At 37.0% G+C, this 16558-nt stretch overlaps 1 protein-coding gene across 1 annotated transcript in view; it reads left to right on the forward strand.

Annotated features, from left to right (window-relative positions):
• The window catches only part of LOC111159209 (protocadherin 11 X-linked), a 583780-nt gene that overhangs the window by 323378 nt on the left and 243844 nt on the right, over window positions 1-16558 (forward strand). Inside the window, 1 exon segment of the mRNA XM_022521651.1 lies at window positions 159-239. Within this exon segment, the coding sequence (XP_022377359.1) occupies window positions 159-239 (81 nt within the window).

Genomic DNA, 16558 nt, shown 5'->3' on the forward strand with positions numbered 1-16558 from the left:
TGCCGTATTACAACTCCTCAATGACTATGATGTGTACAGGGATTTAGCCAGGCACTATTTTATTTACTCATATTTCATGCATGTGTGCAATGCACTGCATTTTTTCACTTTTAACAAACCACTGAAAAAATAATTTTATTTCTTTTCTCCTTCTAAAGCCAATGAAGGAGGTTGTACAATCTCATACCCCAATGAAAGAGTCAACAACCGTGGAGATCTGGATTCATCCTGAACCACAGGTATGAAAGGAAACACTTGATATTTTTCTATTTCCTATAATTGAATTTTATAAACATATAAGGCATGTTCTTAAGTTATGTTTCTCAATATATGTCCCATGAAGGTTCTTTAGATGTTTTGTGCCAGACTCATGTGTAAAAATATGACAGGAAATACATGTTTCTTCCTAGTGTTGTTTGTTAATAATAGTGGAGTTAATTTATTTATTGAATAAGATACAAGCATTCCTCAAAAAGTATCTTCTAAATGATTGGCTACTCCACTGATTTTTAAGTCTACTTCTGAAATCATGGATTGAAAAAAAATCACAACTGCTGTTTTATCTTATGATTTAATATAGGGAAATTTGTTTTTATGCTAAAGGCAAATTTTAGTAAAACCCCACTAAAATAACTTCAGGTAGAAACAAGATTTATTTTTTTTTAATTTAAGTTACAAGGTACCTTAAAAAAAGAAAAACACTTCTCATTTCAATCATAACAGCTCAAAATGTGACTAATGAATCCAATTCCACTTTTTTTGCTGAGTAGACACCCTTAAGGGGGCTTCAAAAATGGAGTGAGCAGACCAATCTAGACATTTTTACACTATTTGTTATTTTATGATTGGTTAACGTACTGTTTTTAGTAAAGAAAAAGTTCTGAACCTGGCCCTTTAGGTGCCAAATTAACAACCATAAATTGAACCTTACCTAGTTATTTTAATATGCTTTTCATTTTTTTTACAAAACATATACATTTAGAAAATGTAGAAAAATAATGCTTAAGTACAATGATAAGGAAAAATGTAATTGTTGCAGGATCATTGAGCATGACAGTCAAGAAAGAATTCTTGAGATGTTTTACAATGCAACTTAGTAAGTTTATTCAAGTATCGTAAGGACAGGACCCATGGGCCAAAAGACCTGAATTTTTGCTGTATGAAGCTAGTGGTTATCTTCACAGTGCTTGAGTGGGAGGGGACATGCCAGGAGTATTAGATCATAAATGTCTTCTTCAAATTTCCACTCATAAAACTTATTTTCCAAGATTTCTCTGGTCTTTATCATTCAGTCCAATATTAGCTATCAATGAGATATACAGGCCATCATGAGACCCTTTAAGAATGTAGCACCCAGAACTTATTTGATCCGTATCAAAACTATGTAAGTTACAGGTCAGCCTTCTGGGCTAAAGGTGAACATTTTTCTGTTGCTATCCTCCGTCATAATGAAAAGAAAATAAGATTTGTTTATTATTTATTATTTCATGTGTGTTTCTGAAATTCATGAAATGCATGTGTTCTGTAAAAATGACATTCTACAATATTTCGCAAAGTTAATTTATGTTCTTGGAGAAGAGTTACACACTTAATATATTCACTGTGAGAAAAAAATGATTAGTCAAATAAAGGAACATTACAAGCAGGGAACTGTCCAAAATGTTACAAGTTTTAAATTACTCAAGTCTCACATAGTGAAGTTTTGCCAAATGTAAAAGTGATTTTCAAGACTTGCACCTCTGATTCAATCCCAAGAAAATTGATAAGGATGTGTAATATAGGTAATATGATCTACATTTGTACCCTCAGTTAAGAACCTATTACAGTCCTTTAAATATTGAAGACATTTGTTATACATAATTGTTCTGTATTATTAGAAAGTATTTTCAAGAAGTTTAAAAAAGAACCTTTTGTAGTCTTCAGAATAGCAGTTTTGAGGAAAAGTGCATAATTTTTAAAAATGTACTTTAAGTTGCAAAAATCTGAACAACTGGTGTGACATAGGGTATGATAGGGATAAATAAAAGTCAGATGGAATTAGACCTTATTATGTAACACTCTTTATCTATGAATAAAAAGATGCTCTATCATATACATGATAGATATATCTATCATATTATATATATAATATATGATAGATATATATATGATATATATAGATATATATGATAGAGCATCTTTATAACTATTTTTATTGCATCTTTATACCTATTTTTATTGCATTCTACTAAACGGAGTACAATATAATTAACTGTGCTAATTCTTGGCCAGTTACTAATGCTTTCACTTAGAAATTAAAATATTTTTAGAAACACAATAATTCCTTATATGGGGGTGTTTTTTTTTTAAGTTTTTATTTATTCATTTGACAGACAGAGATCACTAGTAGGCAGAGAGGCAGGCAGAGAGAGGAGGAAGATAGCCCGAGCAGATAGCCCAATGCGGGGCTCGATCCCAGGACCCTGGGATCATGACCTGAGCTAAAAGCAGAGGCTTTAACCCACTGAGCCACCCAGGTGCCCCTAGGGGGTGTTTTCTGCTTGAAACTGTTTTAGTTAGGTAAGTCTTTTAAGTATCTAACAGCCTGAAATGTCTTTACACTCTGAGACTTCAGTTAAAAATAAAAATATGTCATAGAGTGTTGGATTAAAATCTATAGTATTACTATGCATTTGATACAGATAGGGACTTATCAACATTATTTTTGATAAACATCATGCATGCCTTTATAAAGTTTGAAGAAAATATTGAATCATGAAAAAGCTGCTATGGTTCATTATGAAGTATTTCATTTAATAAGATATTTATTTACAATATTTAAAAAGCAAAGATCAAGGAAAGAATATCCAATAGTAAAAAGACAGTCTCTTCAACAAATGCTGCTGGGAAAACTGGACAGCAATATGAATAAGAATGAATCTGGATCATTTTATTAAACCATACACAAAAATAAACTCAAAATGGATGAAAGATTTAAATGGGAGAGAGGAAACCATTAAAATCCTAGAGTAAAACACAGGCAGTAAGCTCTTTGACATCAGCCTTAACAACTTCTTACTAGATACATCTCCTGAGGCAAGGGAACCCAAAGCAAAAATAAACTATTGGGACTTCATCAAGATAAAAATCTTCACACAGCAAAGGAAACAATCAACAAAACTAAAAGGCAATCTTCAGAATGGGAAAAGATAATATATCTAATAAAGTGTTAGTAACCAAAATCTTTAAAGAACTTATCAAACTGAAGAACTCAAGACCCAAAAAACAAATAACCCAGTTAAAAATATGGGTAGAAAAGAGAGGAAGCAAGATGGTGGAGGAGTAGAAGACCCAGTTTCAACTGGTCTTTGAATTTAGCTTTGATATCTATCAAACCATTTTGAACATACACAAAATCAGCCTGAGATGTAAGAATATAGATCTGGATCTCTACAAGAAGAAAAGTGACTGCCTTTTACAAGGTAATGTGCAGAGTCTAGAACCTGTGGGAAGCTAATGGAAGATAAACAGAAAGGGGAGGAAGCATCCATAAGCTGGCTCCTGAAATGTGATATAACACTACAAGGCAGAATCAGAATCCTTATAAATCTGCTCTAGTGAGAGACACCCCTCTCTGAAAGAGGCTCTAGAAATAAAAAGATGGAATTCTAGGTAGGGCATTGTGGTCTCAGGATCCAAAGATCCACAGAACTAATTGGGGGTGACTTAACCATAGAATGCCCTAGCAGTGAAGCAGGTTATGGTGAGTGAGCCCAGGAGCAGACTCTCAGCTCATATCACCATAAACCATGAGCCAGGCTGGTCACTAATCACTCTTCCTGAACAGCTTGAAAAAGACTAGAACCTAGAAACAGGTGGAAAACCCAGCTTGATCCAAACTGTGAGATTATAGTCCCTCTTCCTCTCCCTACCACCCCATTTTTTTTTTTAATTTTATTCTTGTTTTTCATTTTGGCTTTGTTTTTCTGTGGTGGCTTCTGAACACTCCGGATTTGGCTAGGGTACATCTTGCTTGGGTCATGGTTGATATTTTGGATTCTGTTTATTTGCCAGCCATCATTCTCTGGACAGAATGACAAGAAGGAGGAATTCACATAAAAAAATCAGAGACAGTGTCATAGAGATAATTGACATGGATATAAGTAAGATAGAGAGATAGAATTCAGGACAGCAGTCATAAAGTTACTAAAAAGGCTTGAAAAAAGCATTAGTGACAATATAGAAACTCTAAGGACAGAAATGAGATGTAATCAGGCAGAACTTAAAAATGCCAGGAATGAGATGCAGTCTAAACTGGATACTCTACCAGCTAGTGTCAATGGGGCAGAAGGGAGAATAAATGATCTGTAACATAAGCTGATGTAAAGGAAGGAAGTTGAGGAAAACTTAGATAGGCAGCTAGTAGCCCATGAAAAAAGCATTGGAGAGAATAATGGTGTCATAAAATATTCCACTGTCAGAATTGTTGGGATTCACAAAGGGGCAGAGTGACTGAGAGGGTTAGAAGGTATATTTAAGCAAATCATAGCTGGGAACTTCCCAAATCTGGGAAAGGAAACAAGCACTCATGTCCAAAATGCAGAGAAGACCCATCCCAAAATCAATAAAAATAAATCAACATCCTGATATATAATAATGAATCTTGCAAATCTTACAGCCAAAGAAACTATTCTGAGAGTAGCTAGAGAGAGAAGTTTCCTTACATATGGAAGGAGGAACATCAGAATAACATCAGATCTGTCTGATGTTATCCACAGAAACCTGGCAAGCCAGAAAGGGCACAGGACATTCAGGGTACTAAATGAGAAGAATATGCAGCAAAGAATACTTTACCTAACAAGACTCTCATTCAGAACAGATGGAGAAATAAAGAGCTTCCATAACAGGCAGAAACTGAAAGGATATGTGACCACCAATACAGCCCTGCAAGAATATTAAGGAGGATTCTGTAAGTGAAGAGAGAACCCAAGAGTAACATAGACCAGAAAGTAACCCAAGCAAGCTAAAGAAACAGGGAATTTACAGTCAATACAACGACACTACATTCATATCTTTCAATAGTTACTCTGATTATAAATGGACTGAATGTTCCCAGCAAAAAAACACATGGTTTCAGATTGGATAAAAAAGCCGGACCCATCCATATATTGTCTAAAAGAGAATCATTTTGAACATAAAGACACCTCCATATGGAAAGTGAAGGGATGGATAAATATTTACCATGCCAATGGATCTCAAAAGTAAGATAGGGTTGCAATCTTCATATCAGACAGATTAGATTTTAAACCAAAGACTGCAATAAGAGATGTAGAGGGACAATATATCCATACTTAATGGGTCTATCCTACAAGATGATCTAACAATTTTAAATATCTATGCCCAACATGGGAGCAGCCAATTATATAAAGCAATCAATAACCAAAATAAAGAAACATATGGATAATAATATATTAAGAGTAGGAGACCTCAACTCTCCACTCTCAGCAATGGACAGATCATCTAAGTAGAAGATCAACAAAGAAATAAGAGCTTTGAATCACACATTGGACCAGATGGACTGTGTGTGTGTGTGTGTGTGTGTGTGTATAATCTTCTATCCTATAACAACAGAATACTCATTCTTCTTGAGGGCACGTGGAACTTTCTCCAGGTAGACCACATATTGGGTCACAAATCAGGTCTCAACTGATACCAAAACACTGAGATTATTCTCTGCCTATATTCAGACCACAATGCTTTGAAGCTGGAACTCAACCACAAGAAGAAATATGGAAGGAACTCAAACACCTGAAACCTAAAGAGCATTCTGCTAAAGAATGAAAGTGTCTCAACTAATGAATTATTGAAAACTACATGGAAAACTAATGATATACTATATGTTGGCTAACAGAACAATAACAACAACAACAACAACAATAATAATAATAATAATAAAGAATGAATAGGTCAACCAGGAAGTTAAAGAATCCACTGAAACCATGAAAATGCAAACAAATTAGTTCAAAACATATGGGATACTACAAAGGCAGTCCTAAGAGGGAACTACATAGTATTCCAAGCCTCTCTCAGAAAATTAGATAAAGGCCAAGTGTGCAAGCTAACCATACACCTAAATGACCTGGAGAAAGAACAACAAATATAGCTTAAACCAAGTAAGAGAAGAGAAATAATAAAGATTAGAGTATAAATCAATAATATAGAGAGCAGTAGAACAGTAGAACAGAACAACAAAACTAGAAGCTGGTTCTTTAAATTATTAATAATAGTGATAAACTGCTAGACAGACTTACCCAAAAGAAAAGGGAAAGGACCCAAATTAATACAATCATGAGTGAAGGGAGAGAGATCATGACGAACACTGAGGAAATAGAAACAATTGTTAGAACATATCACCAGCAACTATATGCCAACAAATTAGGCAGCCTGGAAGAAATGAATGAGTTCCTGCAAATTTATAAACTACCAAGACTGAAACATGAAGAAATAGAAAACAATAAAATTGAAACGGTAATCGAAAACCTCCCAAAAAATAAGAGTCCAGGGCTAGATGGTTTCCCAGAGGAATTCTACTAAATATTTAAAGAAGAAATAATATCTATTCTGCTGAAGAGGTCTCAAAAAATAGAAATGGGGGGCACCTGGGTGGCTCAGTGGTTAAGCCTCTGCCTTCAGCTCAGGTCATGGTCTCGAGGTCCTGGGATCGAGTCCCACATTGGGCTCTCTGCTCTGCAGGGAGCCTGCTTCCTCCTCTCTTTCTCTCTCTCTCTGCCTGCCTCTCTGCCCACTTGTGATCTCTCTATGTCAAATAAATAAAATCTTAAAAAAAAATAGAAATGGATGGAAAACTTCCAAACACATTCTGTAAGACCAGGATTACCCTGATCCCAGAACCATGAAAAGACCCCATCAAAAAACGAGAATTACAGACGAATTACCATGATGAACATAGATGCCAAAATACTCAACAAGATCCTAGCCAATAGGATCCAACAGTACATTAAAAGGATTAAATGCCATGAGCAGGTGGGATTTATCCCTGGGATGCAAGAGTGATTCTGCATTCACAAATCAATCAATGTGATAGATCACATGAACAAAAGAAGCAACAAGAAACATATGATCCTCCCAATTGATGCAGAAGAAGCATTTGACACAATACAGCATCCTTTCTAGATTAAAACTCTTCAAAGTATAAGGATATAAGGAACATATATCAATATCATAAAATCCATCTATGAATAGCCCACAGTGAATATCATTCACAATGGCAAAAAACTAAGAGGTCCCTCAAGGTCAGGAACACAACAAGGCTGCCCACTCTCACTATGATTGTTCAATATAATAGCAGAAATCCTAGCCTCAGCAATCAGATAACAAAAGGAAATTAAAAATATTCCAATTGGAAAAGAAGAAGTCAAGCTCCCTCTCTTTGCAGATGACATGATATTTTTACGTGGAAAACCCAAAAGACTCCACCCCCATATTACTAAAACTCATACAGAAATTCAGTAATATGGCAGGATACAAAATTAATGCACAAAAATCAGTTGCATTTCTATATACTAACAATGTGACAGAAGAATTAGAAATTAAGGCATTGATTCCATTTACAATAGTGCCCCAAACCATAAGATACCTAGGAATAAACCTAACCAAAGAGGTAAAAGATCTATACTCTAGAAATGACAGAACACTTATGAAAGAAATGGAGGAAGACACAAAGATATGAAAAATTATTCCATGGTCATGGATTGGCAGATTAAACATTATGAAAATGTTTATAGTGCCCCGAGTAATATACACTTTCAATGCAATCCCTATCAAAATACTACTGGCATTATTCACAGAGCTGGAATAAACAATCCTAAAATTTGTATGGAACCATAAAAGACCCCAAATCATTGGGGGATTGTTGAAAAAGAAAACCAAAGCTAGGGGCACCTGGGTGGCTCAGTGGGTTAAGCCACTGCTTTCAGTTCAGGTCATGATCTCAGGGTCCTGGGATCAAGTACCAAATCGGGCTCTCTGCTCCGCAGGGAGCCTGTTTCCTCCTCCCCTCTCTCTCTCTCTCTCTCTCTGCTTGCCTCTCTGTCCACTTGTGATCTCTCTCTGTCAAATGACTAAAATCTTAAAAAAAAAAAAAAAGAAAACCAAAGCTAGTGACATCATAATGCCTGACTTCAAGCTATATATCAAAGCTGTGAACATCAGGAAAACTTGGTATTGGCACAAAAACAGACCCAAAGATCAGTGTAACAGAATAAAGACCCCAGAAATGGACTCTCAACTCTATGGTCAACTAATGTTTGACAGAGCAAGAAATAATATCCAATGGGAAAAACAAAAAACAAAAAACCACAATCTCTTCAGTATATGGTGCTGGGGATATTAGACAGCAACATGCAGGAGAATTAAACTGGGCCATTCTCTTACACCACACACAAGGATAAACTCAAAATGCATGAACAACCTCAATGTGAGACAGGAATCCATCAAAATCCTAGAGAGGAACAAAGACAATAACCTCTTTACCATCATCTACAACAACTTTTTTCAAGACACATCTCCAAGGGCAAGGTAAGCAAAAGCAAAAATGAACTTGGAGGACTTCGTCAAGATAAAAAGCTTCTGCACAGCAAAGGAAAATGCCAACCAAATTAAGAGGCAACCCATGGAATGGACGGAGGTATTTTCAAATGACATTACACTTAAAGGGCTGGTATACATTGTCTATAAATTACTTCTCAAACTCAACACCCCCCCCAAAATAAAAATAAATAAATAAATAAAATAAAAATAACCCAGTCAAGAAATGGGCAGAAGACATGAACAGACACTTCTTCAAAAAAGACATACAAATAGTTAACAGACACATGAAAAAAATTTCACCATCATTAGCCATCAGAGAAATACAAATCAAAACCACAATGAGATACCACATTACACCACTTAGAATGGCAAAAACTAACAAGGCAGGGACAAAAAAGTGTTGGCAAGGATGTAGAAAAAGGGTAACATTTTTTTTAAAGATTTTGTTCTTTTATTTAACACAGACAGAGAGATCACAAGTAGGCAGAGAGGCAGTCAGAGAGATAGGGAGAGACAGACTCCCTCCCAAGCAGAAAGCCCAATGCAGGGCTGAATCCCAGGGTCCTGAGACCATGACCTGAGCTGAAGGCAGAGGCTTAACCTCTGAGCCACCCAGGCACCACTGAAGGAGAACTCTCTTGCACTGTTGGTGGGAATGCAAGCTGGTACATCCATTCTGGGAAAACTGTATGGAGGTTCCTTGAGATGTTAAAAATAGAGCTACCCTTACAACCCAGTAATTACACTACTAGATATCTACCCCAAAGGTACAGACGTAGTGAAAAGAAGGGGTACATGCAACCCAATGTTCATAGCAGCAATGTCCACAAAAGCCATCCTGTGGAAAGAGATGAGATTCCCTTCAACAGATGAATGGATAAAGGTATGGTTTATATATACAATGGACTATTACTCAGCCATCAGAAAGAATGAATACCTGCAATTTTCATCAATATGGATGGAATTGGAGGGGATTGCACTAAGTGAAATAACTGAAGCAGAGAAAAACAATCATCAAATGTTTTCATTCATAAGTGGAATATGAGGAATAGCACAGAGGATCATAGGGGAAGAGAGTGAAAACTGAATGGAAGGAAATCAGAAAGGGAGAGAAATGATGAGAGACTCTGGACTCTGGAAATAAACTGAAAGTTACAGAAGACAGGGAGTAGGGCAATGGGGTAACCTAGTGGTGGGTATTAAGGAGACATGTGTTGTAATTAGCACTGGGTGTTATATGCAATTAATAAATCTTTGAACACTACATCAAAAACTAATGATGTATTATATGTTGGCTAATTGAATACCACTACCACCACCACCATCATCATCATCATCACCACCATAAAAGTGAGCAGAATATGTGAATAGATATTATTCCAAAGAAGACATAGAGATGTCAAATAGACACAGGGAAAGATGCTCAACATCAGTCATCAGTAGGAAAATACAAATCAAAACCATGAGAAATGATCTCACACCTGTCAGAATGGATAAAATTAACACAGGAAAGAACTAAATTTATAAAGCCTTCTGAGATCTAAATTTCTCATCTCTAGTGATAAGGATATCTCTTTACCTCTTTGTACAGGAAGGGTACATTTCACATGGGAGATTTCTTTCCTTCTTTCATGGTAACAGAAGAGGTTCTGAGTGTCTTTCCTGCATAGGCTGTATCTTAATTAATTTATCATTAAAATAACCAGTATGCCAAAATTTGGGGGGCAGCTTGCCCCTGGTCCTTACATAGCTGTCATCTTAGCATTTGTGCAGTACTTACGGTAAATACCTACTCAAAAATAGTAATTGACCAGTTCTGCACATGCCGTATACATACACCACTTAATATGGATTTTTTTTAAATAATGAAGCATTTTATAATGATCTTTTCCCCTTGGATAGTAAATTCTCTTGTGCACCTTCTCTGTCTTTGGTTCTTAATAATTACTATGCTCAGTGAACTAGTAAGCCTAAAATTAAATAATATTCTATCAAAAAATCAAAACAAAATAAAAGCTAGTATATTTTAGGGGTATTTTCATGGTTTTCTATGACTTTCAATAGCCAACTACCTTTCTTGTGAAAAAAAAAATTCTACTTAGATGACAGCCTGAGTATGAATATAAACATTAATTTGGCTCCCACTGTACTTCACTAAATACAGCTATATTGTGATTGTTGATGTGGAAATGTTGGCCAAGAAAGAATTGAGATGTCTTTGGTGTAAAAAGGTGTTTTTATTATACACAGGAATAGGACACATGGGCAGAAAGAGATGCCCTGGGATTGTGAGGAGCAATTGATTATATAATTTGGATTTGGGGGAGATAAAGACAAAACAAGTTTCCAAAAGGACTTTCATGTGCTAAGGAAGACTCACAGGATCCCAGAGGGCTAGCTGTTGTCAAGCTAAGGTTGTTCTTACCTCTAGCAAGGCATTAACAATAAGATTGGGAGTTCTGGGACACCTAGATGGCTCAGTCAATTAATTGTTTGACTCCTGATTTCCACTTGGGTCATGATCTCAGATCAAGCCATGTGTCAGGGTTTGCACTGAGTGTGGAGTCTACTTAATATTCTTTCTCTCCCTCTCTCTCTGCTCTCACACCCACTATATATATATATATATATATCCATATATATATATATATATATATATATATATATATATATATATATATATGGAAATCCTAGAGGAACATCATACTCTACCTGGCTCAAGTATTTGCCAATGGACTGGAGGTTTTAAGGAAATTTAATTTTATCTGTATTTATTTCTTCCTTTGCTCCCCAGATCAATCATGACTTACATTCATTGAGAAATATGTAGCTCGGTGCAGTAGTACTAGGCAACTGCTGTAGAATAAATAAGAGTGGAGAAAGGATCCTGCTGCTTGGCATTAGTTCCCCAGATCTTAAGGCCCACAGCTAGTGACTCATCTCTCCCACAAAGGACATGAGTGACTTCTGGCACAGAAAGTAAATAAAATAGAACAAACACTATGAGATAAAACAAAAGGAATAATAAAAATAGAACAAATTTTTACTTTGAAAAGATGGTGGAAGTCATATGTGGCAGTGGTATTTGTATTTTTATTGAACAAAATGTATATAAACTTATTCTGTACCAAGTAGTCTTTTAAACAATTAAAATGTTAACTCACTGAATTCTCATTACAAACCTATCACAATTATTAAACCTGTTCTTATTATTATTACTATTATTATTAACTCTATTTTATAGATGAAGGAGTTGGGATACAAAGATGTTTTAGCAAACACCAAAGATAGGAGGCAAACTTCCTGGATCTGGCTCCAAAACTACTCTTCTCAACTATATTATATGAACAGCAATAATGAACAATGAAAGTAGAAGGTGGTCCCTGGGACAAGAATTTTTTTTAAGATATTCTTTATTTTTCAGAAAGACAAAGAGGGAGAGAGAGAGAGAGAGAGAGAGAGAGAGAGAGAGCCAAGCAGAGGGAGATGCAGGCTCCCTACTGAATAAGGAGTCTGATGTGGGACTTGATTCCAGGACCCCAGGATCATGACCCCAGCCAAAGGCAGACACTTAACTGACTGAGCCACACAGGAATTCCAGACAAGAAATATTTTTAAAGGAGTCTCTTTCTAGTGTTGAAATGACATAATTTTCTATTTAGCTAGAACACCTGTAACATAATTGTGTATGACAAAGTAAGATGATCCCTTTATGATGTTGGAGTGAAAATAAAAGAACAATAAGACATATGGACCATAAAGAATATGAGGTATTAAAGTATCATAAAAATGCAATTTTTAGAAATATTAAATCTACTATGATAAACTTTAATTAAAATCTTTCTTCAGAATGAGAAAGATTAACTAACAGTGATATGAGGCTAAAATTCCCAGAGTTTTAAAGAATTACTATGCAGTCTTGGAATAGTGCCTAACAGGATCAATAAGTTGCAGTAATTAGTTTGATAAAGGAATTGTTACACTAAGCTTATATCTTACCACAGCATGGTTAAAAAAAAGTCCACTAGGATTTGGCTAATCAGTATTCATAAAGTAAAATAGGCTCTTATAATTCTTTTATATTCTAAATGGCTTACAATTACTGACAGGTTAAGTCATATACAAGTTTGGGATTTTTGTTTTCTTTTGTCCTTGAAGTAAAACAACCCCAAAGGAAAGTTTAGATACTTACATTAAGGGTCAATTCTAGTATGTTTTCCTCTCTCAAAGGAAAAAAAAAAGGAGGCAATTTAAGAAAACTATCTTCCTAGATTGTATAATTGAAACATCAAGTGTTACAATACACTTAGGCAGCAGTTTGTATTGATTTCAATATGTGTCTACTCAGTAGGGCCACTCACAATGTTTCTTCATTAACAGTGGAAGTATCTCCATATCCTTTCCAACAGTTGTTTTCTGTCCTGTTACTTTTGGCCATTCTAACTGGTGTAAGGTGATATCTCAATGTGGTTTTAATATGAATTTCCCTGATGGCTAATGATGATGAACATTCTTTCATGTGTCTGTTAGCCATTTGTATGTCTTCTGTGGAGAAGTGTCTGAATTAAGGAGGGCATGTATTGCATGGAGCACTGGGTGTGGTGCATAAACAACGAATCTTTGAACACTGAAAAAAATAAAATAAAATTAAGATGTTAAAAAATGGGGGGGGGGAGACAAGATGATGGGGAAGTAGGAGGAGGCACCGTTTCAACCTGTACCCTAAAGTGAGCTGATTACCTACCAAAGAACTCCGATCACCCATGAAATCAGCCTGAGATCAGAATTATACACGTCTGGATCTCTACAGGGGCAGAAGACACCAGTGGGCAGGTAAAGCAGATTGGGGATGTCAGACTGATATTGGAAGATAAACAAAAGGGGGAGGGAGCCACCAGAGGCGACTGATTGGAAAGTAATACCCCAATATGAGAGTCCCCTGCATCTGGGGACCAGCATTAACTTGGAGACTGGTTGAAAGCACTCAAAAAGAACAAAGGATTGCGGGGGGGAAATTGTGGGAATCGGGGTGGCTAGGGACAGGGGCTTAAGTCCCCGGACCCAAGACAGCCTCCCCTGGCGCTGAGCCAGAGAGAGTGCGGTGGGGAAACCAGGTCTTGGTCCCTGAGCCGCCAGCCTGCCCCAGAACGCGTGGGGTCCAGCTCCTGTGAGGGCCTGGGAGCCTTGCCAAATGGCAGAATGCCGAGCTGTGCTAACAGAGCCTGAGACGCATGCGTGAAGGCCCAGCCAGGCGCTCTCAGACCAGCGCCCTGCTATCAGAACCTGAGACGCGCGCCCGACCCACACCATCCCTTGAGAGAGGTGTGCACAAGCCCGGCACTCTTAGACCCAGAAAGACCAGGCACTCCGGCCTGGGCCAGCGGGAAAATCTCAGTGTGCGATCACTGCTTGGAACCTCTCTGGCGGTCTAGACCAGCCCAGACAGCCGCCGCTGCCACGGTTTTGGGTACAAGCAGAAGATCCTGTGTCCTTAGGGACCGCGACTCAGAGAATATTCTCTGCCAGCGGCCAAGGGGGAAATTATATGTGCTCTGCAGCAACCAACTGAGGCTTCTCTCTGAGAGGGAGGTCGGGGTTCAGTTTGCTTTCCTCTAAACCTACAAAAACCATCAAAAGCGGTCAAGGTGAGAGAAAAAAAAAGTGAAAAACATAAAAACCTCCAGAGAACAAAAGCCTGAAAAAAACAGTTTCCTCAGAGCCCACCCGCCTTGAGGGGACAGGAGGACTGAACTAAGGGAACATCATTTACTGAAAACCCACGTGGCAGGCCCCTCCCCCAGAAAACCAACCAGGAAAGAAAAAGAAAAAAAAAAAGACTACAAGAGAACAACCACCACTACTTCATAGGACAACTTTTATTTTTAACTCGTTCCCACTATTCTGGTACATTTTATTATATAGATAATTTTTTAACCTATTTACCATCACAGTAAGATGTACAGTATATCAAATTCCATAATAACCTTCTAACCTGAACTTTTTGATATGTACACCTGTGTTTTTGTTTTGCATTTCTATTTTTTTAATTTTTTTAAATTTTAGTTTAGTTTAGTTTATTCCTTTTTTATTTTTATTTTCTAATATTCATAGAGTTAAACTTCAAGGTAATCCCCTTTCCCCAATAAATGCTACCCCTATAGGTAAACTAATTTTTAATTCCCCTTTATCTTAGGAAAGTTGAGTCCTTTAACAAAGATATCAAAATACATCCAGGAAGAATCAAAACAACCTTCCTTGTCCATACTGAGAATTTATTACCACTCTCCCATCTTTGTCTTCCGCCAGTGTTTCTGTGTTTTTGTGTTTGTCCTGATAGTATATAAATCTTATACTTGGGGTTCTTTTTGACTAGGTTCTTCCTTTATTTGCTTATATATATATTTTTTTTCTCTTGTCATATACATTTATCAGTCTTTTTGTTTGTCTGTTTTTGTTTGTATACTTCATAAATCTTACCTTGGGGACCATTTGGGCTGAACCTTCTCATTTATCTTCCCTTTTTTTCCTGTCTCTCTCTCTCTTTTTTCTTTTTCTTTTCTTTTTTCTCTTGTTTGGGTGGGGAATCGTGATTGCTCAGAGCATTCCAGGGTGCACCTTGACTGCACCACGGTTGATACATCCAGCTACATCTGTTCAGTCATCTCTCACAAAAATGACTAGGAAGAGGAATGCCCAACAGAAGAAAAATACAGAGGATGGGCCTTCTGCAACAGAGCTAATGGCTATCAACATAGACAATATGTCAGAAAGAGAATTCAGGCTAACAATTATCCAGGCAATACCTAGGTTGGAGAAAGCCATGGATGACCAAACGGAATTGATTAGGGCAGAACTGAAACCACCAGGGATGATGTTCACAATGTTAGGGAAGAACTGAAAGCCACCAGGGATTAGGTTCACAATGCTCTCAATGAGTTCTAATCTATTCTAAATTCTCTAAAAGCTAGGGTAACTGAGACAGAAGATAGAATTAGTGATCTGCAGGACAAAGAGATAGAGAAAGGATCAGGAGGAAGCCTGGAACAAACAGCTTAAAAGCCACAAAAACAGAATCAGGGAAATAAATGATGCCATGAAATGTTCCAACATCAGAATTATTGGAATCCCTGAAGGGGAGGAGAAAGAAAGAAGTCTAGAAGATATAGTGGAACAAGTTCTCCACGAAAATTTTTGCAATCTCGTGAATGGAACCAGTATTCATGTACTCGAGGCAAAACAGTCTCTACCCAAGATTATAGATTCCAGAAAAACATCAAGGCACCTGATAGTCAAAATGAGGAATCATAATTGTAGATATAATCTCTTGAAAGCTGCTAGGAAAAGAGGCTACTTACGTATAGAGGAAAGCCCATCAGAATAACGTCAGACCTGTCCACAGAGACCAGGCAAGCCAGAAAGGGCTGGCAAGATATATTCAGGGCAGTAAATGAGAAGAACATGCAGCCAAGAATACTTTATCCAGCAAGACTGACATTCAAAATGGATGGAGAGATAAAGAGTTTCCAAGACTGGCAAGGCTTAACAGACTATGCAACCACCAAGCCGACACTGCAGGAAATATTAAGGGGGGCTTCTATAAAGGAGGAAAAATCCTAAGAATAGCATTGAAAAGAAATATAGAGCCAATCTACAGAAAGAAGGACTTCAAAGTTAACACGATGTCAATAAAAACGTATCTATCAATAATCACTCTCAATGTGAATGGCCTAAATGCACTGATAAAATGACACAGGGTTGCAGATTGGATAAAACGACAGGACCCATCCATATGTTGTCTACAAGAGAACCATTTTGAACCTAAAGATACACCCAGACTGAAAGTGAAGGGATGGAGAAGCATCTTTCAGGTGAATGGGCCTCAAAAGAAGGCCAGGGTAGCAATTCTCATATCAGATAAATTAGATTTTAAACTAAAGACTGTAGTCAGAGATACAGAAGGACACTACAG

The sequence above is a fragment of the Enhydra lutris genome, unplaced genomic scaffold (assembly GCF_002288905.1).
Source record: "Enhydra lutris kenyoni isolate GAN:26980312 unplaced genomic scaffold, ASM228890v2 scaffoldscaffold67, whole genome shotgun sequence".
In the NCBI taxonomy this organism is placed as follows: Eukaryota; Metazoa; Chordata; class Mammalia; order Carnivora; family Mustelidae; genus Enhydra; species Enhydra lutris.